The sequence below is a fragment of the Conger conger genome, chromosome 6 (genome assembly GCF_963514075.1).
Source record: "Conger conger chromosome 6, fConCon1.1, whole genome shotgun sequence".
NCBI classification, from domain to species: domain Eukaryota; kingdom Metazoa; phylum Chordata; class Actinopteri; order Anguilliformes; family Congridae; genus Conger; species Conger conger.
In genome coordinates, this window is record NC_083765.1 from 16,891,535 (window position 1) to 16,918,677 (window position 27,143).

Sequence of the window (27,143 nt, forward strand, 5' to 3'; positions counted from 1 at the left end):
TTATTTAGATAGATGTCACTGCACTGTGACAAAACAACACTCCTCTTGATGCAAATTAAAATACACAAGATGAATAATTGATCAAGTCCAACATAAAGTGGATGCATAACAGATTACACAACATTCACGAAAAAGTGGATTATCACAAAGCTTCACCTCCTTTGACTTAAAAATAAAGGAGAAGGCATAAAACAGAAATATCACCATTAAATGATGAAGACACGGTTTTCATCTCTCCAAGAGCAGATGCAGCAAAGAATATCACTCATGTCTTCTATCCAGGCTTACAGTCCAGGTTGACCATCTTGTTGATATATTTAACACAGGTTATGAAGATGTATAGTTTATTAACAGTCAGTAAATATATCTCAATTAAGTCTCAATTAATTGGAAAGAACATGACAAAACATGGAAAATTCCAAACGAGCCTCAAGCCGGCTAAATAAAAGAGCAGTAAGTAGGTGTTGAATAGCCAAGACAATCAGACCATAGTAAAGGACTCCTGACCCAAACAACTTTGCAGGGACTAGGCTGAAATAAGGACCGCTGGAGCAAACAGTCAGACCAACAGACACCGTTTAATGAATAGGTAGACTGAAACAGGTAGACTGGCATTTCGACACCTTCCTCAGAGTCGAAAAGAAAGCCTCCTTCAGAATATGAATGCTCAGCGTGCTATAGCAGACTATCAAGGCTATCAGGCCGAAAACAGAATGCAAGTTATAAAAATAACATTATCAGATGCATTCTTAACGTTCGCCCCAGGACACACATTGGGACTGGCAAATTCAATAAAGTAGGTCTGTTCCCAGTAGAGCGTGAAGTAGACCAACTGACACTCAACCATATGTTTGACACCATTAATGGCACTTCTCCAGATTACAGGAAGTCATAAATCTGGTATGGCCTATAACCAACACACATACAAAACAGGACAGCGGTCACATTCAATATCAAGAAAGGGTCTCAAACATATGTCTCTGATAACCAAACAATGCTAGAACACAAATATTTGTAAAGTTGTTGACGTGGAAGAATGGAATCGTTAGGAAATGGAAAATAGCTGTTGTAACTAATCAAGGACTTTTTTTTATAAAATTTGTTCAGTGATTTGTACATTTCAATCCTTTTTTAACTTGTAAAGTGGATCTGTATTTATTTTATGTATGTGCTCCTGCAAAACTAGCCCTTTTTGCTATTTTTTCACATTGAAAGCACTTTTGGTTAAAATAATCAAGATAATAATCAAGACAGATTAATCAAGAAAAAAAAATGTACAAAAGGAGTTTTTTCTACCTTTGCAGCTCATGGCTTACCTTGCACGCACTTACAGTGTACTTCAGGTTGAAGGGGATGGGTAGGCATGGCTCAGGAGTATTCACAATGGCAAAGATTTGCCATCACAACCAGTATTGCACTGTAGCTAGCTATCTGCCCTGCAGAAGACCATGGCCTGGTCCAAAAGCTTTGCAGCGGTGACCCCTCTCCCTTCCATTGTCTGATTTATTACATAAGGCTTCAGGCATACTGTTTCAACCAGCCTATGCTCCAGAGATCAGCTGAAGGAAGAAACCAACTTCCGTTTCAGACAGAGAACATGGGTGTAAAAAAGGACAAGCTGATTACACCTCCAAAAGTTGACAGATTAATTTCACACTTTTGTATTGTGGGTTGGTGAAACAAAAAAAGAAAATGTTTTTTTGATAAACCAACCCTTAGAAAAGAATTCACTTTCGATTCCAAGCATGTTCGCGTTTGCCTTATCTGGCCTACATTTTTTTTTATGTGGTCCTCAGTTAAAACAAAGCATACTCAGTGAGCACTTTATTAGGTATTTATTACTTTTTCTTTATAACTTATTCTTAACTGCTGCTGCTGTAGTCTAACCACTTTTGACACCTTGTGTATTCAGAGATGCTCTTTTGCAGACCCCTGTTGTAACGTGGTTATTTGCATTACTGTCACCTTCCTGTCAGCTTTTACCAGTCTGGCCCTTCTCCACTGACCTCTCTCATTAACAATGTGTTTTTGCCTGCAGAACTGCTGCACACTGGATGTTTTCTGTTTCTCGCACCACTCTCTGCAAACTCTAGAGACTGTTATGTGTGAAAATCCCAGGAGATCAGCCGTTTCTAAGATAGTCAGTTAGACCATATTTCTTCCCCATTTTGACATTTGGTCAAAATGGGCAGCAGCTGAACCTCTTCACCATGTCTGCATGCTTTTATGCATTTAGTTGCCGCTACATGGTCGGCTAATAAAATATTTGCATTAAGAAGCTGGTGTACAGGTCTATCTAAGAAATTGCTACAATATATGGAACTTTTAGTTTCTTCCAAAATTATTTTGCTTTTCAACATACAGAAAGATACTTCACTGCCCCCTGCTGTATTCGCTAACACTGATTATGATCTGGGTTTTATTCTTGGGGTGTGCAGGTAAAATAAAAATAAAAATAATAATAAAAGGTACACCCTTTTTTCTTCAACTGCAAACAAAATCTTGCATGTTCCATAGAAAGCAAAGCTGCACCAGATATGCATTTGAGAATCAGTGCTGATTTTTGTCTTCTTACCTGTCACCCTTAAACATCTGCAATGACTAGGTTACTAACAGGATGCCATTTCTGTAATCTAGAAGGCATGAAAAAGACGTGCTTTGAAAAGTGTTATTTTATTTCAGCAAGTTCACAGAATTGGTAATCCAGGTACCCACTTCCTTCTGTACTCCAGTGTCTTAAATATCAATGATGCAGCCATTCACCTGCTTTAAGTACTGTGGCTTGAGGTAATTGTGCAGTTCACCCTTCCTCACCCACACAAAGGCCCCTGATTCAGGGGGTGAAGAACCACGGCTGGAGAGCAAGGCCTTGAAGAAAAACACCTTGGCTCCGACAGAGAGCTCCGTTCGGATGGCCTTGGGAAATTTATACTTGTAGACTCCGCAGGGTGTGTTGCCGAGGAACCTCCCCTTATAATCACCTGAAGTAGATAATGTCAATCATTAGTTTTCAGTGGAAACTTGTTTCAATTATGCAGAGCAATTCATCACTAAATGAGCACAGCATGAAATGAGGGAAAAAAGGCATTTTGGTCTTACATAAACCTACCACTTTTAGTGTTAGTTTAATTATTTGGTGTATTTGGCGCAATTATTAGTTCAAGTATTTGGTGTGGCCCACAGAATATATTCTTTTGTGCTGATTTACGAGCCACTGAAAATACAAGTTGCTTTCATTTGAACTGTGTCAATTATAATGGCTAACCTTACATCAGCCTGTCTCTCTGCAGACAAAGAGCACTGTTTACAAATAAAGAAGATTCTCTCCCTCTCCAAGCACACAGAATAGCGGCCTTGGAGACAGACCAACAGTGCCATTGTTCAGTTGTGGAGTGACTGTGGCGCAGGGAGGAAGCCATCTTCTTTGGAGACAGGGCATGTGTACATAAGGTTACAGAGCAGGCCTCACAGATTAAAAACTATGAAGCTTCTCACAATTCAAGCTCATTTGTACTGATGCAGACTGTGTGAAAAGGGACAGAAGAGTGTGGAGCAGAGTTACCTGGCAGGCTGGCCAGGCTGCGCTCGGCCGTCTGGCGGAGGGTCTCTCCAGCCTGCCACTGTAGCTGCGGCAGTAGCCACAACTCCTCGCCGCCAACCTGCTGCTTTGCCAACAGAACCAGACTGTCTCCCAGGCAACGGTCCACAGAGCTCATGTCCATATCAACTTCATCTGACAAAACAGGTGTTCACCACACATCAGCCAAAATGTTGCAGGGGGAAAATTCAGCAACTGATCAATGTGCTTTGCAGCTAAATTATTGGTTATAAGTGATATATATATATATATATAAACAGAGCCAATTCTACACCTTTGTGCCTTGGCGCAGGCTGGAACTTCTGAAGCCTCTGCTCCCAGGAGTCTTCCATATCTTGAGCTGTAATGACGTCTTGGTCAAGAAAGTACTCATCATCAGAGTCATAATCCTCCGCCTGCTTACGGCTCATACGTTCCGCGTCTTCCAACAGGCGCAGCTCATGCTCTGACAGAAGACTTCTTTCCAATTCCATCTACAAAGAGCAATACGCAAAATCATCAGATGTGCTTTTTGGTCGGTTGTATGGACTAATATAATGATAAAATGATAAAAAAAAGTAGCAGGCTATTTTAAATATGATTACGGCAGATAATGCATGACTGGTCTGGCTCTATAGAGCTTGTGTTGTCATTCCCTTATACAGTCCCCTCTAAAAGTATTGGAACAGCAAGGTCAATTCCTTTGTTTTTAAACTGAAGAAAACTGAGTTTCAGGTCAAAAGATGTACATGATCCGAATTTCAGTTGTCATTTCCTGGTATTTTTATCAAGATTTGTTAAGCTACTCAGAACATAGGCTATCACCTTTTGTATCAGACCACCCAATTTGCACATGAGCAAAAGTACTGGAACATGTGACTGACAGGTGTTTTTTGTTGCCCAAATGTGTCCTGTTAGATTGACTGGTTAAACAAAAAATAGCTCTGAATGTCTACTCTTGGTTGTAGCCTTGGGTTTTGCCTGTGAAGACTGCATTTGTGATAGAAAAGATGAACCAACATGAAAACCAGAGAGCTGTCTTTGGAAGAAAAGCAAGCCAATTTGAAGCTTAGAAAAGAGGGGAAATCCAATGTACAAGCATCGGGGAACAACAACAACTTGGAATGTCCTGTAAAAGAAACAAACCGCCGGCATACGGAGCAACAGGCATCAAACAGGTCAACCAAGGAAAACAACAGCATTTGATGACAGAAAAACCCCAAAACATCAGTCAGTGACATCACAAACAATCTCTACAGGGCAGGGGTGAAGGTATCTCAATCAAATGTTCAAAGAACACTGAGAAGCAATATTATACAGGCTATACCACAAGATGCAAACCACTCATCAGAATCAGAAGGTGAGATTAAAATTTGCAAAGTAGTACAAAGATGAGCGACAAAGGTTCTGGAACAGTGTTATTGTGAAAGTGTTATGGACTGATGAGACCAAGATTAACCTCTGCCAAAGAGATGGAGAGGCCAAAGTCAAAAGAAGGGATCTGCTCATTATCAAAAACATAAGCTCAACTGTGTCAAGACTTGGGCTTGCATACCTACTTCTGGAGTGGAAGTAAATGGAAGGTTTTAGACTGGCCAAGACAATCACCAGATTTTAACCCAACTGAGCATGCATTTCACCTCCTGAAAAGGAGATTGAAGGGAAAAAAACCCGCGAAACAAACAACAAATTAAAGAGGCTGCATTACGAGCCCAAGAAAGCAGCACAAAAGAATGCAACAGTTTGGTGATGACAATGGGTCATAGGCTTGATGTAGTAATTGTAAGCAAGGGATATGTTATGAAATATTAAGTGTCATTTACTTAAATGCTGTCTGTTCCAATAATTTTGCTCACCTAAAAATTAGATGGTCTGATACCAAAGGTACTATGTTCTAAGCAGTAAAACACATCCAAGTTTAAATACAAGCCGTCTCTCATGTTCATCTTGTTGTCTCAATCCCAAATGTATTCAGTGTATTGCAAAAACAAAGGAATTGGCCTTGCTGTTCAATACTTTTTGAACATGAAAAATACAAATGAGCTTTGCTCCGGGTTACGACAGACTTCCTATAAATTAGCTCCCATAAGTCAGGTTCATAACGTACTTCTCATTCACAGTAGATCCATCTGAATTACAGCATTTACTAAATGAAATGGATGTTATTCTCACCTGATTCATTAATTCATCAAACTGTTCTTCAATTGGGCTCCGATCTTGAGAAAGTATAGGCAGTCTTTGCAGACAAACTGCCCCGTGGAGCGTCCACGGAGATACAGCGTTTATTTCAGGCTTTTTGGCTATTAAAACGCTGGAGCATGGGATGGTGAGTGACAGTCTGCGATTGACATTATTCCGCAAATAGGTCCCTGAAATACATGTTAGAAATCCCCGTAAAGGACGAGCAGCCATTTTGCACGTAGGCGCGGCCATTTTCAACTTATGTTGTACCCACAATTCCCTGTGTAAAGGAAATACGAAATGGAAACAATACTGAATGGGGTGGAACAATTCCATTTTTAAATTATATATATATATATTCTCTGTCGATATAAACGTTAAATATGTTTCATAATGTAATAACTATTAAGAGACATAAGTATTTCACCGAATGTTTCTCAAAGAACAGCATAGGTAATTGCTGTATCATAACATTTACGATATACTGCACCCCTATATACAGTCAGCAATGTCATATTCCGGATACACATGTGTGCATGTTAGGAAATGCAAGAATGAATTGCTAGCAGTTAGGTTGAGGTCACATGTAATGTATGTGTAATGTAGCCATTCAGTGTAATTCATATTATCTGTTTTAATATTTAAATAGCTGCCATGTATACAATCTCGAGACAATTGTGTACATTGGTAAGAGGTGCTTGCCAGAAGTTTGTTTTTCCTGCAAATACAGGAAGCTTTGCAGAGTAAGTCGGAAGCGTTCTCCGCTGACAATTACAATATAAAGTAAAAGTCTGTATCTTAATCATAGAGAAAAGTATTATTTGTGCAATATAAGAGTTAGATAAGCTAACACGATAATGTTGAATTTATAGAGACTGACAGTGATGTCATGTGGACAAATGAAACAATATTGAGTTCGCTTTAACTGTTTATAACGTTTCATAAATAAAGTTGGTTTTGTTTGTGTTTGCAGGTATGGAATCAAACGTGCTGTGTGTTCCAGTGCAGTCAGATTGCAGGAGTCTGCAACGTTAGATCAGAACGCGGATCCTTCTGAAAAGACTCGGGAGTTCACGTAAAAATAATAATAAATAAATGCAATAAAATACAAACAGGCCTTCTGCGACTATTAGTGCAGCAGAAATAAAATGACTTATTTCATTTTGTGTACCAAATTATTTGTTGCAATGTGTTGTGGTGGAATGACTTGCCTACCACTGTCAGAACAGCAGAATCCCTCCCCCTATTTCGACGCAGACTCAAAACCCACCTTTTCAAACTCTTCAAACTTCTCAAACTTCTGATGACAACTATGTTTAGAACAGCATTTCCTCTGTATTTTGCTAGTTTCTGGATGTGATGCTCTGACTTATGGTAGAACCTATGCACTTGTAAGTCGCTTTGGATTAAAAGCGTCTGCCAAATGTAAATGTAAATGTTTTCTATCCTCAGTGTCTATCCTCCTATACCTGGCCAGGAGAGTTCATTGAGATGGGCAGGAAAGAAGTTTGAAGAGTTGCCAATTGTACACATTAAAGCCACATATAATAAGTAAGTCAGAAATTTGACTGTAGAAAATAATGTTGGTAACGCAAAGGCTGATATCTAGAAAAATATCTAGACAATACATGTTTGTTCCTGCAAGCCAGCCAGCTAAAATCGCAGAACAATGTTTAATATCCTCGCATTAACAAATGGTAAAACTGAACTGAAATGTGGTGCATGTGAGTTGAGAAAATGGCTTCAATGTAAAGTGAAAAATGAAATTGTTCCACTTTTGAATATGTTAAAACCTGCAATATATAATCCCCACAGTACTCATGTCATGGTGACAGACAGCGAGGGCAACTACATTTTCAGAACAACCTGCGGCTCAGAAGGGTTCAGAAATGCCAAGAAATCAACCCCCATCGCTGCACAAACTGCAGGCATCACCGCAGCAGTGGTAAGTGCCACAGTCAATGATGTACTAGTTCACTGGCAAGTTAAAATCATCTTAGAAGTACAGTTCCCAACAGCGGTCCTGGAGAAAGTGTGTGTATGTTATGCAGGTTTCGATCCAACCACAACTGCAACCCCCCCCCCCAAAAAAAGCTTAATTAGGCACTGTTGATGTTTGCATGGATTATTTACCTTCTTAAGCCACATTATGTCCGACATGGCTATGCATGCCGTGAAGAGCCATATTGTGCTTATTGCAATTACATGAAAAGAGGTAAAATTATGTAACTGATCTAATTAAAGACTCAGTACATTTTTTGGGGGCGAAGATTTACCAAACTCAGAAATTAATTGGCAAATCCTTCTTGACAATCTCTCTACTATTACAACTGTGCTCCACAAGGTGGCAGCACCACCACAGCATTGATTTTTATACGATGAGTTTTGCCTTTCTGGGTACCTCCAACACCTTTGCAGTTCTACCAGTGGGGTTTCAGGAGTAATAATGTGCTATATCCTCATGGAGCAAGTACTTATAAATATAGGCAACCCAACACTTTTCGCCATAATCTGATTATAACATCCCACAGAGAAAAATGAAACCCCCTGCCATTAACTGTCAATATGAATCTTTGGTGATCGCACTGTTGCCCTGCTCTCGAGATTTATATGGTCAGAACAGGTTAGTACAGACCTGCAGTTTCTGCCTTTTTTGCTAGAACCACAGGTGAAAATCTTTTGTGTGTATGTGTGTGTGTGTGTGTGTGTGTGTGTGGTTTTTCCTGGGTTTTTTTGGGTGGCTATGAACAGATGGCCCTCATGAAATCGTCTGAATCTGAATCACTCTGTTCTCCATTTTCATGTTCTGAACAGTCTTTCTTGCAGCACGTAATGCCATGTCTTTATAATTATTATAGGTACCCACAGGTGATTTCTCTTGCATTTTTTCTCCTTAAATACTGCAGTATCACCTTGATTGTATTTGTTTTTCTGTGCAGTATACAATAATTGAGTATATACAGTAAATGTAAATATAGGGTAAACGCAAATCTGTTTGAATCAAATGAAACTGTATTTGTCTTTATGAAGACGGAAATACATACAGGCATGATATAGGGAGGGTAGCCTATTGTGTTCAGTGTATTTCCTGTGTCCCTGTGCTTATGTATGTGTATGACTTGCGCTTGCTCCGTTTCCTGTGGACAGAAAGCGCAGGCGAAGGGCGTGACGTTTGTGCGTGTGGTGGTGAAGGGCCTGGGCCTTGGCAGGCAGGTACGTCCCTTCACCTGTGTGTCCTTATGTCCTTGTGCTTGTACTCCAGTCAGGATGAGCAGTCTCATACATGCTTTAATCTGTTTCATTGCCACTGTTTTGTGGAAATAAACTGTGATTTTGGCCACTTTCCTCCGTACCCTCACTGCACGCACAATGGTAGTTATGTGTCGGTTGCCGGGATCCAGTAACTGCCGATTTTCTAGAATTCACTGTACCTTCATTGTTCATTCATCACTTAGACCAGTAATTATTTGTTTGTTGGAAAACAAAGGCATAGCTGCAGTTCGGTTGGGTTTTTTGCCACATTGCGAGTCACTTTTAACTTCATCGCAGCGTGTCACTCTCGTCATTTTATTTGGAACATCCTTGATTTCCTGTTCAGATTGCTGGTCATGCAGGAGGCAGAAGCCGTAAGCCGGGCGTATTTTTAGCCTGGCGAGCGCCTCTCTTGCGCCCGCAGCGGACATGCGGCAGACCCCCCGCCGCCACCTGGGCGGTCGTGTGCACCAGGCGGAAATGGAGTCGGGGGGGGACATGTAATGAGGCGCACACCCCCAGTGAGCAACAGGGGGCTTCACAGGGCGGTGGGAGTCCACTCTCTGCCAGCCACGTTTACCGACACCCGCAATTCAACATCGCAAATAATGACCAGGAAACGGCAGCGTTCGGGCTTACTGTTTTCCGTCAGTATTGCACGTGTGCAATTTCATTCCGTAAAGCCGTATAGTGGCTTTTTGTAGGTTTTTGTAGGAGCTCATCTAAAACCATCCTGCCCATGTAGATAACGGAAGACTAATGGGAGGGATAAGTGGAAATATTCTATAAACTTTTCAAGAACCTGCTCAGTAACCATAAATGCTAATGCTGAATACACTACAGGAAAGGAATGAAAGCATTAAAGGCACATAGATAGGGTCTATTTACTGATATCCTTCAATGAAAATGTCTTCATTTTGTACCAAGATTCCATGTTTGAATAAAATAAAATAAAATGACATGGGTAGTTGGTTTACACAGCCCAGGTCATAAAGAAATGGGTTGTGTGTGACAGAAAATTGTCAAGGCTTTTGTGCATTGTTTTTCTGTTAAGGAGAAGCCACTTCGCTCATGTTCCTTCTCTCTCCTTGTAGCCTGCTATTAAGGGGTTAACGATGGGGGGTTTGGAGATTGTGTCCCTCACTGACAACACCCCTGTACCCCACAACGGCTGCCGCCCACGCAAGGCTCGGAGAATGTGAGGACACTGCGCACTACCGGGACTCTGCAGTCTGCCTGTCACTTCACCAATAAAGTCTTCTCTCTGTTTCAAACAGTGTTTACGTTCTGTTGGAGAGTTAAGTACATCAGTGCTTTTCCTACTACTGGGATGCCTCTGCTTTTAGCACATGCTAAAAGCATGATTCTCTTCAGGCAGAAAATGGCACCGGAGCCGGTCCTTTGTACACCCTGTTTTATTAGCATAGCATTTGGCATTAGGAGATTTCCATTGTTTTAGCTGTGAGCATTCTACCCAATTGGTTTATTTAATTGGCTCACCCAAGGTAATCATTCAATTCAAATTGATTTGTTTGGTGCTTTTTACAGAGATGCTGTCACAAAGACAGGGGTAATGGGAATATCAGAGGCATATCATTGCATGTACTCTACCAGCGAGGTGCATGTAGATTAACTCTGTTACAGATATATCCTTGGCAGGGTATGATTGGTCAATTCAAATCTATAATTCCATCTGCCATATCCTGCTGTGGTACAGTATGTGTCTTGTGTAATGATACTTCAGAAATGGCAGACATTGAATGCTGGCCATGCTTGTATCACAAAGCAGAATTACTCTGGATAACTGCACTAAGTAAAACCCTGAACAGCTCTTTTTACTTACTTAGTCCATGTTCCAGATTTGGGAGGGTTACGCTAACACCATAATCCTGCTTTGTGATACAGGGCCAGCTGTAGCCAGGAGTCCTGTGGGGCACAGAAATCTGTCATAGCATCAGTTTCACAGGTACCGCCTGTGCCAGATGTGTGCAGCTGACCCTGTGCATGGCAGACTGATGAGAAGTGGTCTCACACTGTACGCACTCAGTCAAACCCTAGAAATTGCTGCTTGTAATCTGGAAGTATTACTAATAACACATTACGCTGGCCAAAAAACAATAATATGAAATTAATTGCATTTAGCTAATATAAAAATGAATGCATTTTTCATACCTCCTTTCACCCACAGTTTGTAGGCTCGAATTCAAGTACCATTTTAAAAATGGCTCTAAAGTCATTTCTAAGGCATGGCAATGGTAGTTTGTAGAGTTAGTCTGGGACTTTGTCAGATAAATGTCTGGGCCCAGACTAACCGCAGGCACAATGAGGAAAACACTTTTTCTTTTGACCGACAGTATGAGATATTGCACACACTTCCTGTATCTTTTTGTATTGCAGCCCTCAGATTGTAATTCTTGATAAAACATCACACCATCAATTACTTATTTTTGGTACAGGGCACCACTGTCTTCACTGTCACCTGACTCCACTAATGGTAATAGAAAATACTAAAGGAAAAATAATGCATAGAATTCTGTCTTCAAAACCATATATCATATTGCACACCTGACCAAAAACATTTACACTGTGGAAAATGCAACTGCTAACTGGAAATAAAGTGAAAGTGATGTAAATACAAATTTGCTTCGGTATAAAATAAATAGAGAGCAACCTAAAACTTCAGAGAAGCCAATCAGTCAAGCTGCAAAAAGTAATTCTGCAAGAGGAAAGTTAGGATAGGAATTGATTGCACTGAAATAGGGAGATTCATTGTAGAAGAAGATGCAGGTGCAGATATACTTACTTTATCTGGGATCAGATTGGTCAGAACCAATTTACAAGCATTTTCATGAAATCCCTAGAAACCAGATAAAATGGCAGTACACCAGAAATGCAAGAATGTATCACACTGTCTTAAAGTGAGAAATGGAATCACATCAACCCACTGAAAGACATGTAGTTTACCTTGCCCCATATGTTATATGTTTATGGAAGCTTTCTTGCATCCATGTAACAAGTTATACATTCTGGAGAATGTATTTTTCTGAAGCCACTTAATAAGCAAGGAACATATTGTGGTAGCACAGTCTCAATGAATCATTCCGTTACCATGAATAACAAGACTGGTGCAGTGTAGTTGGTTAGTCAGCAAGCGAAAGTACACACGCCCACCTGTAAGCATGTGGATCCATTTCTAAATACTGCTCTGATGTCTGTTGACATTACTGCATGCTATTTTATGCCCATTTTAGAGCTGAAATTAAATATGACAAATTTGAATACTAATAATCAGCTTCAATTTAATCTATTCTAACTTATAAAAATGTGCTGTCTGCATAGCAGTGAGCTGCCTAGCCATTATGCCACCTAGCTAATTTACCTGCAGGTCTATCCTCTGTGGTCCAGCCTGCATGGGTTCTGGAGCATTGCCTGCTACTGATACCTAACCAGTTAATGAATACATGTGAATGTGTAAAGTTACAGAATAATAGTTTAATGCTGCTACATATGCACCCTTGCTGTCAGACTGGCAAATGATATAAGATTAGATTCCATATACAGTATACAGCATCATGCTACCTGTGGAACAGTGAATGTTTGCAAACTAAATCTGAGATGCAAAAATATGGCATTGTTGAAAAGATTATACATTGTAGTTACATAAAAGATTTCATGATAATGATAAGTAATCCATCTATTATTTCAATCATATTCATAATACAGCATTGTGTCCAGTTCCTGGCAGCACACTATAACTTTGAGACTCTAGGGAAGAAAAAGATGAAAAAAAAACTGGTTTCCAGGTATCAAATTTATGAATTACAAATAAAGGTTAAAACACTTACAGACTCATGAAGGATGCCATTAGCATCTCTGCATCTCACAAAATACTAGTTATTCCTAATTCATAAAGGTTAACATAAAAATAAAGTATGTAGTGTGAAGGTGTTGTCAGTATACATTAGCATACTGGTCTGCATGCATTAACATAGTGGTCACAATAACCGGTGGAACCCTGTTCATAAATGTGATTATTTATTTGCGACTGCTCTGCCAGACTGAGGTTCACAAAGTAATTATTTTCTGTGTTCTTTTGATCTTACCTGGAGCATTTCGGCCTGCAAGCAGGAGCAGATTGGCAGAGTTTACACTTTTGGGATTACTTCATTTGTTCCAATACACCAGGCAAGCATAGTCAAATGCAGAACAGTACTTGAACACAGTACAGAAACAAATACTATTTCAACCTACGTCTGGCCACTATGAGGAGGTTTTGAGGGGCAAAATAGACTCCTGTAGCCTACAGTATGTGCAGCGTGACACTGGGTTCCACATGTGGTGATGAAATGTATTTGATATAGAAAGAACCTATATTTTGGGGGGAAATATGAACAGCTGAGCTTCTCTACAAAGACTGATTTTGGCACCTGATTTTGAGTTTTATCAGAACAAATATAAATTGCATTGAATTAAATCATTTAAGTTTATTCCGAAATAGCAAGCCACCATCAGGGCAGATATATGTATTCTGGGTACACACACAAAGAAAAAACATAGATACATATACAATGTGTGCTCAAACTTGATTGTGAACTATTTCACTCTGATACTTGGACATAATTTGTCACAATGAGTTATTATTATTTACATATTAGGCACCAGGACTCATAGTGGAAGTAGAATCCCTGAAATACTGCTCTCTATACTACGTCAAATGATGAGCCAAGGCGGTTATATTGAATTACTTCTTCTGACTTTGATTTGCTAAAGCATCCTGTATTTGTGCACTCAAACAAGCCCTAACCTATCCCTGCATCTGTGCTTGAGGCTCTTTTCAGATACATGCACCTGGAGCTTAAAGGGAGAGGCAACTAGTCTGCTCCTTCATACATACGTTTGGGATTGCCCCTCTGCAGATCAGTTTTGGAGTGGCTGCAACGTCATTCAATATTGTTAACAGACATATCCCATACTGTCCCGGAGTACAAAAATTTTGAATGAAATTTTAAAGTTGATTTATATCTACCTCAAAATAGTTTTATTTGGGTTGTCTTTTGACTTCCGTAACCTTGGTGGGGGTCTCAGAGGGGTGTCACCATGGGGGGCGGTTGTTAAATATTCAGTTTGAAATGTTTTGTTCAATAAGAAATATTTTATCACAAAAAAATGGAGAGGCATCTTCAAATTATTTGGTCAAACTGAAACAGATACAAAAAACAGCAGTTTCCCACAGAGGAAGCTATGTCACTTCACAGTCCTGGGCTCCACATCTTGGTGTAAGGAAGCTGCATCATGTATCACCATTATGGCATTTGAATCAAAATAAATGTGTTTGTACTTGGAAACAACACAATAAATATTCTCAGCGCTACATTCTGAATCCTCTCTAAATATCGTCCTAGTAAGAACTATCTATGTAAATAATATAATTTAAAAAATGTAAATGGCAAATGGTATATCATTCAAAATGACAGTAAGCACAAAAAGGGTTTGGAGATGACTAAATATTCAACAGAAAGGTTAAAATGGTGCAGTCCTTACAACGAGATGTTTCCAGTTTGGAGGAAATGACCATTAAACAGGCAGTAGATTAATCGCTTCAGAATGAACAGCTGGGATCTGAGGTAACAAGGTTCCTCCAATCTGAGAAATGCTATGAAATCTCCAGTGCCTCCAGTCAAAAGGCTGGTCTTTGTGTGACCCCCAGCCCATAGAAGGTAACACAACCATGTCTGTGTCCCAAACGCAAAGTAGAATTAAACATTCTAAATAAATGTATTTAAGATTTGTGCACTTTCCCACGATTACATTAGGCGCTTTGTTGCTGTGACAACAGCAATTAGCAGGAACTGAGTTTCCAGGCAGACAGTGTGTATGACTCTGTGCTGCCCAGTAGCCATAGCAACCAAGGTCAGACCGACTGTGCACATCTGCCTTCCCACAAACCATGCTACAAAGCACACGGGCTGATATGATTACATACAGTGACTAGACCAAGCATATGCCCGACACTACAACAATCTTACTTCTACATAAACACTCCTCTTTGATCAAGAATGAGATGGGGGGGGTTTCTTGGATATTGGAGTGTTGTATTATATTAGAGTCTGTATGTTAGTAATTAAAATCTCTTTTTTTTATTTTTATGGGTAATGCAGATGTTTAAAAAAAAGGCATGTTGTACTAAAAACATATGGACAATATAATTCAGGACAACTTGTTGCAAATTACAGAGCAGTCATTCAAATACTGTACAGAATTACTATAATTCATGTATTTAACAGTACATTGCATTCCTCATTTCTCTATCAAATACTATATATCAAATAATTCATTAAGGCAGAGGAATATTAAATATGTGGAAAAGCAGTTTGCTTATTCATTCTGGTTCTGGTTATGTTCATCAAGTCTGAGTTACAGTATTGCCATAAATTGTTTCTCCCATATTGGCCCTAGCAGCTATGGCATGCCTGAATACTGTCATTATTTTGTTATATAATAGAGCTTTAATAGAGTAATTAGTTATTCAGTTCTTCTTACCAATTTGCTTGTTTAGTATCTACACTTGCTGCCAAGATGGATGCACCAGTCAGCCAGCTCCTCAAAGCAAGCTGTCATGTACCGGACATGAGCTTGTGTGCAGCAGGCATTTTCAAACATGAGAGGTCTATTAATCAGCTATGTTTCTACATTTCAAAAAACACTCTCTTCCCTTAATTCTGCTGTATCATTAAAGATACTGGAGAGTAGTGTACAACCTTAAAAACCTAGAATGAGCACAGCTTTGTCATGAAACAGGACAATTTACTGTAGGCTACTCTTCTTGCCAAGGATTCAGCAGCAGACCTGCCTGTTTTTTTAAATGTTTCAAATTATCTACTGAAAACACACGGAGAAGTGTTCAATTTCCAAAACATCTTTCTGAGAGAAGACCACCTGGAAATCTTACAAACAAATCAGCCAACATTCCATATAACCCAAGTCTCCAGATCCTGGTCTCCTCCTACCTCCCACTGTCCAGAGATAGTACCAATGCGCTCAATAAGCTTGTGTAACAGGAGGCTGGATGGACACTTAATCCTGCAACACCTGCTGTCCCTTCCAGGTAACCTGCATTTAGTGTGGCTTTGATGATGGCAGCTGCCTGGGACTTGCACACTTTATCAAAGGACATTACAAGACATCTGGTTTCTCTCCAAGCGTTGACACAATTGTACAATACAGTTAATTAAACAAATTGTTACCTGCACAACAATATTTTTAATTATTTCTAGTCTCAATTCTCAACAACTTGTTTTATATAGCATGTTTATTTGGGAGTGTGTTTTAGTATGGCTTTACATATTGTTTAATGTTTATGTTCTCTGTATGTCTTCCCTGTTGGCACATCTGATAATAATCTGGCCAAATGTTTTCCATTCACATCAATTGACAAGTATTTTTTTGTTCGTTTTATAAAAGTGGCATCATAGTCCACCTGGAACATTCTGGTCACAGGGATCTTCAATGCTATGGTGCAAACAGACTATACTGGCCACACAATTGGTCCCCATTACATATATTTGTGACCCCTATTAAGAAACTTTACACTGGTGTTTCTTGGAGAACATTCAGGCATTATACTTGCATCTGTAAATAGTATATGCTAACATATTGATGTTCATAGTTATCAATTCTAATATTGTAGACGTAACTGAACACACTGTTTTATGAGTATACATGTCCAAAAATAAGCAATATGGAGAAAAACCTGGAAGATAGCCCTCTTTGTCAAGGTGTTTTGTGAATGCTGGAGATCAGTGAGTGGGGGAGGAGCAGGGTGTCCCAAGAGACAGAACTGAGCGATGTTCTGACAACAGATGCCATCATGTGCTCCACTGAATCTTATGCATTGATTCAGTCAAATGAATATGTCCATGAATAAGCAAATATTCACCATCACGCTTAATCAAACACAAAGACTGTGAACCTATGTTCAATAAGGCTCCAGGCGAAGCAAGTCTCTCTGGAAACTGGGGGCAGCGTTATACATCACCACTGTGTGCATTGCTGTAAAGCATCCATTATGTATGGCTTGAACAAAAACCGGCTTAACCCTGAGATAAGTGTTAGCAGAACACAGGCATGTGTTTCCTGGACCAAAATGTTCATGTGAATGAAAGAATGGCTGTTATTTCAACCAGTACAGCCTTTGGTAATAATGGATGGATGATAAGATGTGCTCAGCTATGACACGGGAAAAATAAGAAAATGTTAGGCAATCCCAATAGATAAACCGCAAGGTTTCATTTTCTCTTAAATACTATGCAAAACGAACTTCTTTCCTGTTGTTCATTCTTCTTTCCTTATTGTACTCAGACTAATACCTGTAGGGTTTTATTCTTCATGCCTAGAATACCATTCAGGAAGAAGCAAGAGTCCCACATATGCATGAACACCCACTCACACCTACACACAAAACCAGGCTCACATACTGCTCTCCTCTCTTTGGCAAAGAGCATCATTTTCCCCTTAAACCACTGTTTCTGTTCTTAAGCACATCACGTTTAAAAGAACAGCTAAGTTGATGTGCCCAAATCAAAGCTCAAGCCGAGGGAAATCGTATGAACTGGTTTGGTTATTCGGGTACCTGGCTAATCAAAGACTTTTACCCACATTTGCCCAATTGCCTGAATACACCTGTATGTGCCACAGCATTAGTTCTTAACCTAAACCGAGGCCTGTAAAATATCTGGCTGAATCTTATGCACAGATTCAGTCACATGAAGTTGGACTATAGAAAATACTGGAACTAACTATATCAGCAATGCCCTGACTGCAATCAGAATCATTCCTGTACTGTGAAGAGGCAGACCTGAATATATAATGGTAATGAGCAAGTGGCCATTCTGTTAACAGCTGAAGGTAATGGTTTATAAATTGGTAGGTGGAATACTTGATGCCCAGTAAGATTCCATACCCATCACTGGAACAGCAAAACTTTTTGCTCACCAATTAGCTTCACAAAGTGGTAGTGCACAGACAGATTTTGCGCAATAATTCCAGTAAAAAGATTCAACCAATACTGAATGGAAATTCCACAGACTAAAAGAAATTAGAAATGCATTTACATGAATCACAAAAAATTACAGTTTTCCAAATCACAAAACAATAAGAACAGCTGAACAATCCCTGTATCTTCACACAGGTCAAAGGTGATTTCTCAGAGCAAAATGCATGCATGCACAAATTCAAAGTTTGATAATGGAGGAAAGCCTTAGTCTGTAGGGTAATGACAAGAACACAAAATGAGAAAATTTAGTGTGAAAAGCGCTAAGCAATTAGCATATATCTCAAAGCAGTTTCAAACTGGTCACTACTGCTGAATAGGTTAGCATGTTGTTGAATTAACGACGTCACATACAGTATATGCAGGAAATAAAAGAATCGTTCTCTCCTTTATTTTAGATTTCACAGTGCTACCAGTATTTCATAAGGAATGACTACAAATCGTGATGTACATTTCCTAAGAGCCATGTTTTATTTTGGCTAAGATGTGAATTCAGTCGGAGCCTGCATCGAGTGGCTGTACCATTAAAAGACCAATGGAATCAGAAGGTCTGGATCTGAGGCATATGGGGTCCCATATGAGCTTCATTATATACCAACCCGCTTTCCCTGAAGCACATCTCTGCAGCACTTCAACAGATTCCTCACATGAAAGAATTCAAAAACAAATGCAGTATATTTAAAAATCAGATGTTTAATAGCACAGAACAATATTAAACCAAAATAAAATAAAAGCTAAATTCAGATATGAGGTGTGAAAGTGTCGGTAACAAAGCTCCAGTAAGGGTCAACTGCAGCCGGCTTTGGCTTTCGTTTCACACCACTGCCAGGGTGAATGCAATGGAACAGATTTAGGTCAGAGCACAATTCCAGCACTTTACATTTGGGAATGGTGTTTGGTATCTGCAGTGTGTGCCATCGTGGCTGGAGTCTTAGAGGGCAGTGCCCGGGCGTGGGTCCCTCTGCTCCTCACACACACACGTGGCGCATGTGGAAGTTGACCACGTACTCAGCATTGGTCCGCTGCACTGATATGGCGAAGGGCTCAAAGGGGTGGAAGGTGAACGCCACCAGTCTCCGCACGGCGTGGTTAATGGGACGGCCCAGCAGGCCTGCTTGGATTTTGAACTTTAGTAATCCTGAGTCCCGAGCATAAAACCTACCAAAGAAAACATGAGCAGCGAATTAGAATTTGTTTAAATCAACAAAAGCTTGAATAAATAATTGCACCCCCCAGCAAGGAATTATAAAACAGGAATAACAACCCCACTGACTAATTTTAATGTCCAGGAAAAATGACAATACGTTTTCACTATAAACAAACATGTCTTTTTATCGAAACAATGAAAACTACATGATTTCTTATGAAATCCCTATGGTTAATCTTATTCTGTTGAACGCTAATCTCTGTTAAATGATTTGGGACTCTTTTGTAGTTTTACCACATACTGTATGTTTATGTAAGAAATGCTGACATTTTCATATGAAATCAGTGCTGCATGGCTCATAGGCAGAAAGGTGCTCTTTAGCTTTGATGAAGAGATGTTCTTTGTTCATTCCACTGCCATTACTATAAGTACCAGCAGCGTTGTCATGTCATAAATACATATGAAATTACAGTCCATAGCCAGTGATTACCACACCTAATTTGTATCACCACCGAACTGGAATTGGCTGATGCATGCTATGGCTCTTTCAAATGGGCTATAGTGTAACAAATGAAGATGGAGGATGCAAGCACATTTTTAGTCATAATCTGTAACTCGTAAATCCAAAACTGAAAAAAGATATGCAATCCCACGTTTAAAGGTGTGAGAGATGCGTGGATCAGCGCTGATACCTGATGGGATGATCCCCGCACGTCTTTGGCCGCTCCATCACGGACACCCACTTATCGTCGTAGCTGAAGAGCGACAGGTCCAGGTAGGGGCTGCTGCTGTAGGACTGTGCGCTGATGGGCAGCTGGCCCAGAAGCCTCCTCACCGCCTCCGTGTGACCCCCGTACTTCGCGTTCACGATCGTGTCCTTAAACCTGCCCGGGAGGAACCAGCGTAAAAGCACGTAAGACTGCTGGAGCCATGCTGGTGACGGGAGAGAGCGCGTCGGACAGAAGGTCTATGGAGGAACGTGGACCGGTTCAGCGTTTCCCCCCGAAGGCTCGGCGCGGCTCACTCACCTCCGCTGGACCTGCCGGGCGAAGTTGTTGCTGGAGGCGGAGCAGGGAAACTGCACGGCCTCGCTGTGGAGCGTGGCGTTGCGGAAGAGGTCGCAGAAATTCTCAAACAGCTCCAGAAGCTTGTCGGCGGTGTTCTCGAAAACGGCCATGACCTCGGTGGACACCATGTTGTAGACCACAAAGAAGGACGGCTGGAGAAAGAGGGATATGAGCCACCTGATGAAAACCATCATTCACTCACTGATTAAATGGTCATCACATTTCTGACGGCTCATTCAATTCAACTAAATACATTCCACTTAAAGCAAAGTTGAAAACATTGTAAATTATAAAAATAACAAATAACTGGTCTGCTATTAATTGAAGTCATAAAAATAAAAAAAAGACTAATTTAAGAACAAGAGCATTCCTTGGCCACACAAATGAAAAGCGTCCTCAGCTGAACCGCTGAGGGAGGGAAGGAGCCGTGCCTGAGAAGGGTCGGTGACCCGCAGGGTGACCACGTCTTCGCTGGTGTACTTGATGAAGAGGTGGTTTTCGTCCAGGAGCTGCATCTTCCACATGCGCAGCTGACGCAGCTGATCGAAGAACTGGAAGAAGCGGCGTTTGGCCGTGGCGCTGCCGTCCTGCTCGGCCCGGCGCCACAGGTACACCAGCAGCCGGTGCTTCAGAGAGTTGATGGTCTTCTCCTTGTAGAGACGTGAGAGCCCAGTCTGGCCCTCCGCCTGGGCCTCCGGGTACACGGCCGAAAGCTTCAGAAGGTCGTCTTCGTAGCAGAAGCGGCCGATTGTCCGCACATCCAGGAAGGTTCCCTCCGGAGTCACCTGAGGATTAGCAACAGAAACATCATGTACACTCCATATTGCCCTCAGTGGCAACCCTTAACACCCTCACATCTACAAAAACGTTTCTGGAAATAAAACGAGAGCTACTTCAAAGTGCTTGGCATGTTTATCAGTGAGTCAATCCAAGTGTAATGCCCCTGTTTTATATAAATGTTCCCTTTAGACGCTGATCCAGGATCCCAAATGTACATCCTACTCTCAAAGACCTTTTTGGCCTGGGCTTGAAGGAGATAATCCTGGAACAGCATTCATTTTCTTGGATACTGTGGCCACTGGAATATGGGTTCAGTGGCATTAAGTGTGGGAACCTGCATGTTATGCATCGTGATGGACAGTAGCTTAAAGCCCCACCTGAAAAACATGAATAGTCTGCTGCTGAACAGACAGGACGGCCAGGATGTTGCGATAGAGGTAGAGCCCCTGGTTGTGAGAGAGAATGATCTTATCGCACTTGAAGGCCCGGGTGTCGCAGAGACGGCCGGTGCGCAGGTCGATGATGTGCAGGGAGTAGTCTTCCAGCGGGGAGCGGGGGTTGGGGGTGACGGACTCGTTGTTTCGGTACACCTCAAAAAAGTGCGGGTGGGGTTCCTCAGGCAGGTAGGCTGCTGAGCCCACAATGACGTAGCGACAGTCGTCTGTGAAGAGGCTACATTCCCTGTTTAAGTGCTCCCCATTGGAGGCCACATTGGTGACATGTAGCAGAGAGAAGAAGCGCTCGAAGAGGCGACCCCGTATGTTCAGGGAGCGCTGGTCGTTCCCGTTGGCCAAGGTCTCCCCCGTCTGTCCCAGCAGCAGGTCCTCCGCCGCCTGGCAGCCCTGATACTCGTAGATCTCCAGCGAGGTCTGGTCGGAGGAGAAGGCGATGAAGCAGCGTCCGTCCGGGGAGAACTTGCGCAGGAAGCAGGGCGGCTTCTCCACGTTGACCACGGTGAAATTGGGGAAGAGGTTCTGGTGGAAGCAGCGCACGCGGTACCAGTGCGCCCCGGCGCGGCCCGAGCAGATGCGCCGGCGCTCCAGCCGGTGGACCACGTTCTGGTTCTGAATGCGCCGGGGCTTCAGCGTGGGGGACTCGTCCTCCATGACGGGAGTGCGCTCACCCGACCTGGGTCACAACATAAGGGTCACCAACGGCGCACAATGCTACTGCTACACTACATCCACACGCATGTCCCTGGATGTTAATGCTTCAAACATTATCGTGAACTGTACTCAGTTGTACTGTATGAGAAAACTCTAATTAAATGTTACATTTGAAATACAAATGACAAATAAGTGTACTAAATACAATAAAATAAATAGGATATCAAAATAATTGCAAGAGGTAGGGTAGTTTCACATTCATTTTTTAACAATGAAGCTTGCCAATTAATTTAAATTCAATAAGAGTGGAAGAAACACTAAGTGAGCACTTTATTAGGTAGACCTGGACACCAGTTCATAATGCAAACATCTAATCAGCCAAACCTGTGGCAGCAACTCAATGCGTAAGAGCATTCAGACATGGACATTCGATAATGCATCAGTTGTTATTCAAACCAAACATCAGAATGGAGCAGAAATTTAATCCAAGTTACTTTGACCAGAGTGATTGTTGGTGCTAGACAAGGTGGTTTGAGTGAATCATAAACTGCTGATCTCAGAACCCACAAGACGTTTAACCTTAAAGTAGATGGTCTACAGCATCAGAAGAGCCATAAGTCTAAAAATATAACTGTAGTGAATGCCTTACAGCTGAAGTGGTCATTGAGTGCATGTTAGATTCACCAGTTGCATCTAGGGTCTCCATCGTGCTCCTACCAGCGTAGCTACTTCACAACTGGAATCGGTTTGCGTTCGATAAATAAGGTAACTAGCAACTCTACCCAAGTTGGTGTTTATCAAATCCAACGCTAGCTAATGTCGCTGCAATATATTTGCATCCAGTTAGCAAATTATCCATTAAAAATAGGAACATTAGGTATAGTTCCTAGAACACAAAAACACATTTTAACGTCAACTAACAAGTTAACGTAAGTGGACAGAATAGTCACTCACCTAATACTGATGATGGTCGCTGTTAGCTAACTTAGCTAGCTAGCCGGCCACTTAAAAATAGTTAGGTTAAGGTGTATGTCTCGATATATCTTCCTAGCAATTCCGACCCCATCGCAGCTGTGACTCTGAACATAACCAGTTAACGTATTCTGCCCCTGTTAAGTAGCTATGTATGTATATTAGCTCTAACTTATATGTATCGTTAAATTTCTCCCAGCTTAGTGCTTAGTAGCTTGCGCTACACTAAGCCAATAAGGAATGTTAGCTACTTCGCAGGTTAGCCAGCACGCTAACTGTGCGTCAGAGAGAATGATAGACTAAAATGAGACCCATTTTACAACAAGCCCATTCCTATTGTGGATCATTTAGATCGTTCTTATTAGCATAAGCAAGCAATAATAAAATATGCTAAAAAGCTAAACAGAACGTCCACCTCATGATAATAACACAAGTAGCTCAAATCAATGTCCCAGCTAGCCTAACTTTTGAGTGCTGCTGCTGTGGTGTTCGTTCGTTCGTGCGTGCGTGCAATACGTAAAACAGCTAAGAAAGTGTCAACAAGAAGACGAAATGAGAGAAAGAAAATTTTCTAACCGGTAGCTCCTCACAGCGCCATTGTTTTACGAGGCGAAAAACAGTATTGCACCTCTAAGCATCAGCAGAGCCCATATATAAAATACTCGTATTTTATGATGATTATTATTATTGTAGGGCGACATGCAGGCTAGCTTGTGAGTAAGGGGACTGATCACATAATTCTATAAGAACTAGAATGGAAATTAAATGAAATTTATGGGGAGCCATATCTTTGCCTACTGTTAACTAACTAAATAGCTAGTTATTTTCCCTGCTACTCTGCCAATGACAGTGAAGTGGGAGTGTTTGCTATCAGGTTGAGCATTTTGGCATACTTGTGATTGTATGATTCCAACTATCCTGAGTTTCGTCATATTGGGGGTGTAGTTGGGGTTGAGAGCAGAGTAGGAGACATCTGTGATTGTAAACCCAGGAGCAAAGCAAGGAAAGAAATCCTGCATAGGCCTATTTTTAATAAATGTTAGTATTGTACAAGTCTTCGATCACTGACACATTTTAAGACTGTCAAAATGCATTCAAATGGTTGTTCAGGAGGACTATTATGAATATCTTATTTCTAATAAAGCATTAAATTATAATTCAGCAGATTATTGAGTCATTATTTTATGTACTAGTCCCCAGTATATTTAATAAAATGAAATCAACTATTTAAAAATAAAGGTTGTTTTACCAGTGTTTAAACACTTGTTTAAACAACACCATCTATTATTACTATTATTATTATTACCATCTATTGACTGCACATTATTAGGAACAATATGACTGGTTTTCTAGAAAAGTGGCAATACAGACATTTTTATGATCAGAATACATTGAAGAACATACATCTAAAAGATGAGAGATAGACCTGAGAGAAAGAAATGTAAAATGAAAATGAAGGCTTTAAAATTGGGATTAACACATATGTTCTGGTTACAGACCAGGTATGGCATGCATGCTTTCCAAAAGAGTGGAGTGAATTTAAAAACCAAAAGGAATAGCAAAAATACAGACATTAAAAGCAGGAGGAAACCAGACTCTTGGCCTTGAGTGCTGGATAATGGGTCTGTGTTCAATTATCCCTGCCCAAGTATGTGGATTATGTAAGTTGCAATTTTCTGTAATAGTAGGTTCTGCACATGAAAAAAAAAAAATGTTGTAAAAACTAAGAAACTAACTTAAGAGTTGTATGAATTATCTGTCATAGCATCATTTTGAAGATATGACCATACACAGTAGGTTGTAACAATTTAGCTATATGCTTACAGAAATATACAGTTGAAATCCTATATCTCCCTCTTTCTGAAGGATTTGAGAGGTATCTTCCCGGTGTTTAGTCTTTTTTTTTTTTACTATTGTTTTAAATGCAACACAAATATTCTGCCTCGCTCAGGCTTTTAGCAGCTGCTGGTGATGCATTATTGAAATGGATATTAGGCAAGGGCTAAGAGACAGGAATTCTCATCTGCTATTCATCCAGGAAGGCCAGAGCCTACTTGAGCTCCATTTGGTACCTCTTACACAACCTCTCTTCAGTGAGATTCACCCGAGAACAGAAAGCACCTTTCTTCTTCAGGGGAACTGGGAGCAGGGCATGCGGGCTTGGGGGCTACAGTTCAAATATATATTAAATCTGAAATATGATAATTGGGAACTGGAAATGTGAATAATCAAGTGAAATGGCCAGGCAACCAAGTTTACATAATCTCTGATGAGAATGGAACATGGTATGCAGGACACATTTTGAAATTGCTAAAATGCAAGAAAAAAAAATACAAATAATGGAAAAGATTGCTTTTAAGCACAAAAAGCTAATGGAATGACATTATCTGGCTATTTTGCACAATGGATTTTCTTTTTGTGTCCTGTCAAGAATATCAAGAATAGCTGTCTGACCTTTCAAAAATGTCCTCCATTCTCAAGTCAATCTAAATTGAAAAGCAGAACTAATGTAAAAGTTTTTACTGTATCCATTTGATTTATGAATATGTTTGTGGTTGGATGGAGTATTTTCTGTCTATAGTAGCCTTCGTAAAGCACATTTAGTGGGATTTTACTCCATATTCGCTGCCAAATTATGTTACACCCAGAGGATTGTGTCATGGCTTCTTCTTAAAAAAATGTATTACATTTTTGTTTTGATATATGTACACATTTCGATATGTGTTACAATTTGAATGACATCTTATTATTGGAATGGTTCCACTGGATTCATGTAATATGTTTGACATAAATGGTATAATTGGTGATGGATAGTTACAAAACAGAAAGCAGAGTCGGCTAACCCTTGAACATGAATTTGCAGCTGTGAAATGTGAGTGAACCTCCCACAGCTTGAGGTTTTCCAACAGAGGAGAAGATTCAGGGGAACTTTCCATATAATATCATCTCTTTCTGCAATAAGTATCAGCTTTGGTAATTGAAATCTGATTGTCAATGCATCGGGGGGACATCTGAACACTCAGTTATTAAGAACAGGTTGGCCTAACATTTTGAACACAAAATGGGGCTGGTGCTCTGTCATTAGCTTAGCTGTGGTTAAGAATTTAGGACAGGTTTAAACCTTGTCTTGGTTACATGGACCCTTAAACCCGATTGCTGAGTTCTCAGAACCTGCAGTTTAATGTGTTATTATGCACACCTTTGTTTTAGCATAAACCCATGTTACTGTGTCTTGTGGAAATCACCTACCTGCCAGTAGAGGTCACTTTAACTGAGGTTTAAGTTAAACCAGCAACACACATGGTTTAACTGAGATCTACTGCTCAGATCCTTTTAATATAAAATGTTAATATATTTCACTATGTATGGCATTATATAGACTACTACTAATACAAGAGTGATCCAGATGCAATAATGTGAATAATTAAATATAAATATAATTTTAAATGTGTCACATCTGCCTTAATCATTTTTAAAAGGCCAAAGTAATTTCAATGTATGTTGTTGTTATTGTCAACATAACACATGAAAAGACCAAACCCTACAATGCTTCAGTCCAACTCTTAATACTGTCTGACATCCTCCCCCATTTAGCACTCAATCAGGAGGCCATTCATTCAAATTGTGTGCTAAAATGATTAAATACAGCTGAAAAAGACATATTTCCATTTTCAGAAAATATCTATTATAACAAAATGCATGGTCAGTGTAGTTTTACCAAAATGTACTTAAAAACAGGTAAAATTGATCATTTCAATGGGGCCTATTTTCAGTAGGTTGGTGCCAAAATGGAACTACTTTCCACATATGGATAAACGTCACAGTTATTCAATGATTCAATCATTTCTTTTAAATTTTATAGGCTAGGCCTAGACTATCAGAAGTTAACAGTTGTTGTGTTGACTAGTGGGTTTTTGGGATCTAATCTCACTCTATAACTTATGAATTATAAATTATAATTATTAACAGCAATGTATTATTCTTGCTTTATATCTATATTGTATTATATTAT

At 40.3% G+C, this 27,143-nt stretch overlaps 3 protein-coding genes across 5 annotated transcripts; 1 reads left to right on the top strand and 2 right to left on the bottom strand.

The window, feature by feature from the left end:
• Positions 1 to 2,654: 2,654 nt before the first annotated feature.
• Positions 2,655 to 6,042, bottom strand: mrpl46 (mitochondrial ribosomal protein L46). The gene is made up of 4 exons (XM_061246572.1): positions 5,750 to 6,042; positions 3,873 to 4,071; positions 3,563 to 3,733; positions 2,655 to 2,981 (listed from the first exon to the last, which is right to left on the bottom strand). Exons 1-4 carry the CDS (start codon positions 6,008 to 6,010, stop codon positions 2,737 to 2,739), a joined length of 876 nt encoding a protein of 291 aa, XP_061102556.1. The 5' UTR covers positions 6,011 to 6,042; the 3' UTR covers positions 2,655 to 2,736.
• A 249-nt stretch (positions 6,043 to 6,291) lies between these two features.
• Positions 6,292 to 10,284, top strand: mrps11 (mitochondrial ribosomal protein S11). Of its 3 annotated transcripts, XM_061246279.1 has the most exons (7): positions 6,292 to 6,501; positions 6,732 to 6,833; positions 7,211 to 7,309; positions 7,574 to 7,703; positions 8,906 to 8,971; positions 9,357 to 9,531; positions 10,105 to 10,284. In XM_061246279.1, the coding sequence occupies exons 1-7, from the start codon at positions 6,413 to 6,415 to the stop codon at positions 10,113 to 10,115; spliced, it is 672 nt and encodes a 223-aa protein (XP_061102263.1). In that variant the 5' UTR covers positions 6,292 to 6,412; the 3' UTR covers positions 10,116 to 10,284. The 3 variants fall into 3 exon arrangements, with proteins under 3 accessions (XP_061102263.1, XP_061102264.1, XP_061102265.1); XM_061246280.1 differs by lacking the exon at positions 9,357 to 9,531; XM_061246281.1 differs by lacking the exons at positions 8,906 to 8,971; positions 9,357 to 9,531.
• Positions 10,285 to 18,732: 8,448 nt separating this feature from the next.
• Positions 18,733 to 23,639, bottom strand: det1 (DET1 partner of COP1 E3 ubiquitin ligase). The gene is made up of 6 exons (XM_061246095.1): positions 23,114 to 23,639; positions 21,431 to 22,181; positions 20,705 to 21,058; positions 20,235 to 20,425; positions 19,899 to 20,090; positions 18,733 to 19,217 (listed from the first exon to the last, which is right to left on the bottom strand). The coding sequence occupies exons 2-6, from the start codon at positions 22,157 to 22,159 to the stop codon at positions 19,028 to 19,030; spliced, it is 1,656 nt and encodes a 551-aa protein (XP_061102079.1). The 5' UTR covers positions 22,160 to 22,181; positions 23,114 to 23,639; the 3' UTR covers positions 18,733 to 19,027.
• Positions 23,640 to 27,143: the final 3,504 nt, after the last annotated feature.

What these genes read in the sequence shown, in the direction of transcription:
- mrpl46 (XM_061246572.1), bottom strand. Translation starts at nt 6,010, where the DNA reads ATGGCCGCGCCTACGTGCAAAATGGCTGCTCGTCCTTTACGGGGATTT. An exon ending in TTGATGAATTAATGAATCAG is followed by an intron (nt 4,072 to 5,749) that starts GTGAGAATAACA and finishes TGCTCTTTGTAG; the next exon opens with ATGGAATTGGAAAGAAGTCT. An exon ending in GCCTGCGCCAAGGCACAAAG is followed by an intron (nt 3,734 to 3,872) that starts GTGTAGAATTGG and finishes CTGTTTTGTCAG; the next exon opens with ATGAAGTTGATATGGACATG.
- mrps11 (XM_061246279.1), top strand. Translation starts at nt 6,413, where the DNA reads ATGTATACAATCTCGAGACAATTGTGTACATTGGTAAGAGGTGCTTGC. An exon ending in ATTAAAGCCACATATAATAA is followed by an intron (nt 7,310 to 7,573) that starts GTAAGTCAGAAA and finishes TAATCCCCACAG; the next exon opens with TACTCATGTCATGGTGACAG. An exon ending in CAGGCATCACCGCAGCAGTG is followed by an intron (nt 7,704 to 8,905) that starts GTAAGTGCCACA and finishes TCCTGTGGACAG; the next exon opens with AAAGCGCAGGCGAAGGGCGT.
- det1 (XM_061246095.1), bottom strand. Translation starts at nt 22,159, where the DNA reads ATGGAGGACGAGTCCCCCACGCTGAAGCCCCGGCGCATTCAGAACCAG. An exon ending in GGGTCACCGACCCTTCTCAG is followed by an intron (nt 20,426 to 20,704) that starts GCACGGCTCCTT and finishes CTCTTTCTCCAG; the next exon opens with CCGTCCTTCTTTGTGGTCTA. An exon ending in TGCGGGGATCATCCCATCAG is followed by an intron (nt 19,218 to 19,898) that starts GTATCAGCGCTG and finishes TTTCTTTGGTAG; the next exon opens with GTTTTATGCTCGGGACTCAG.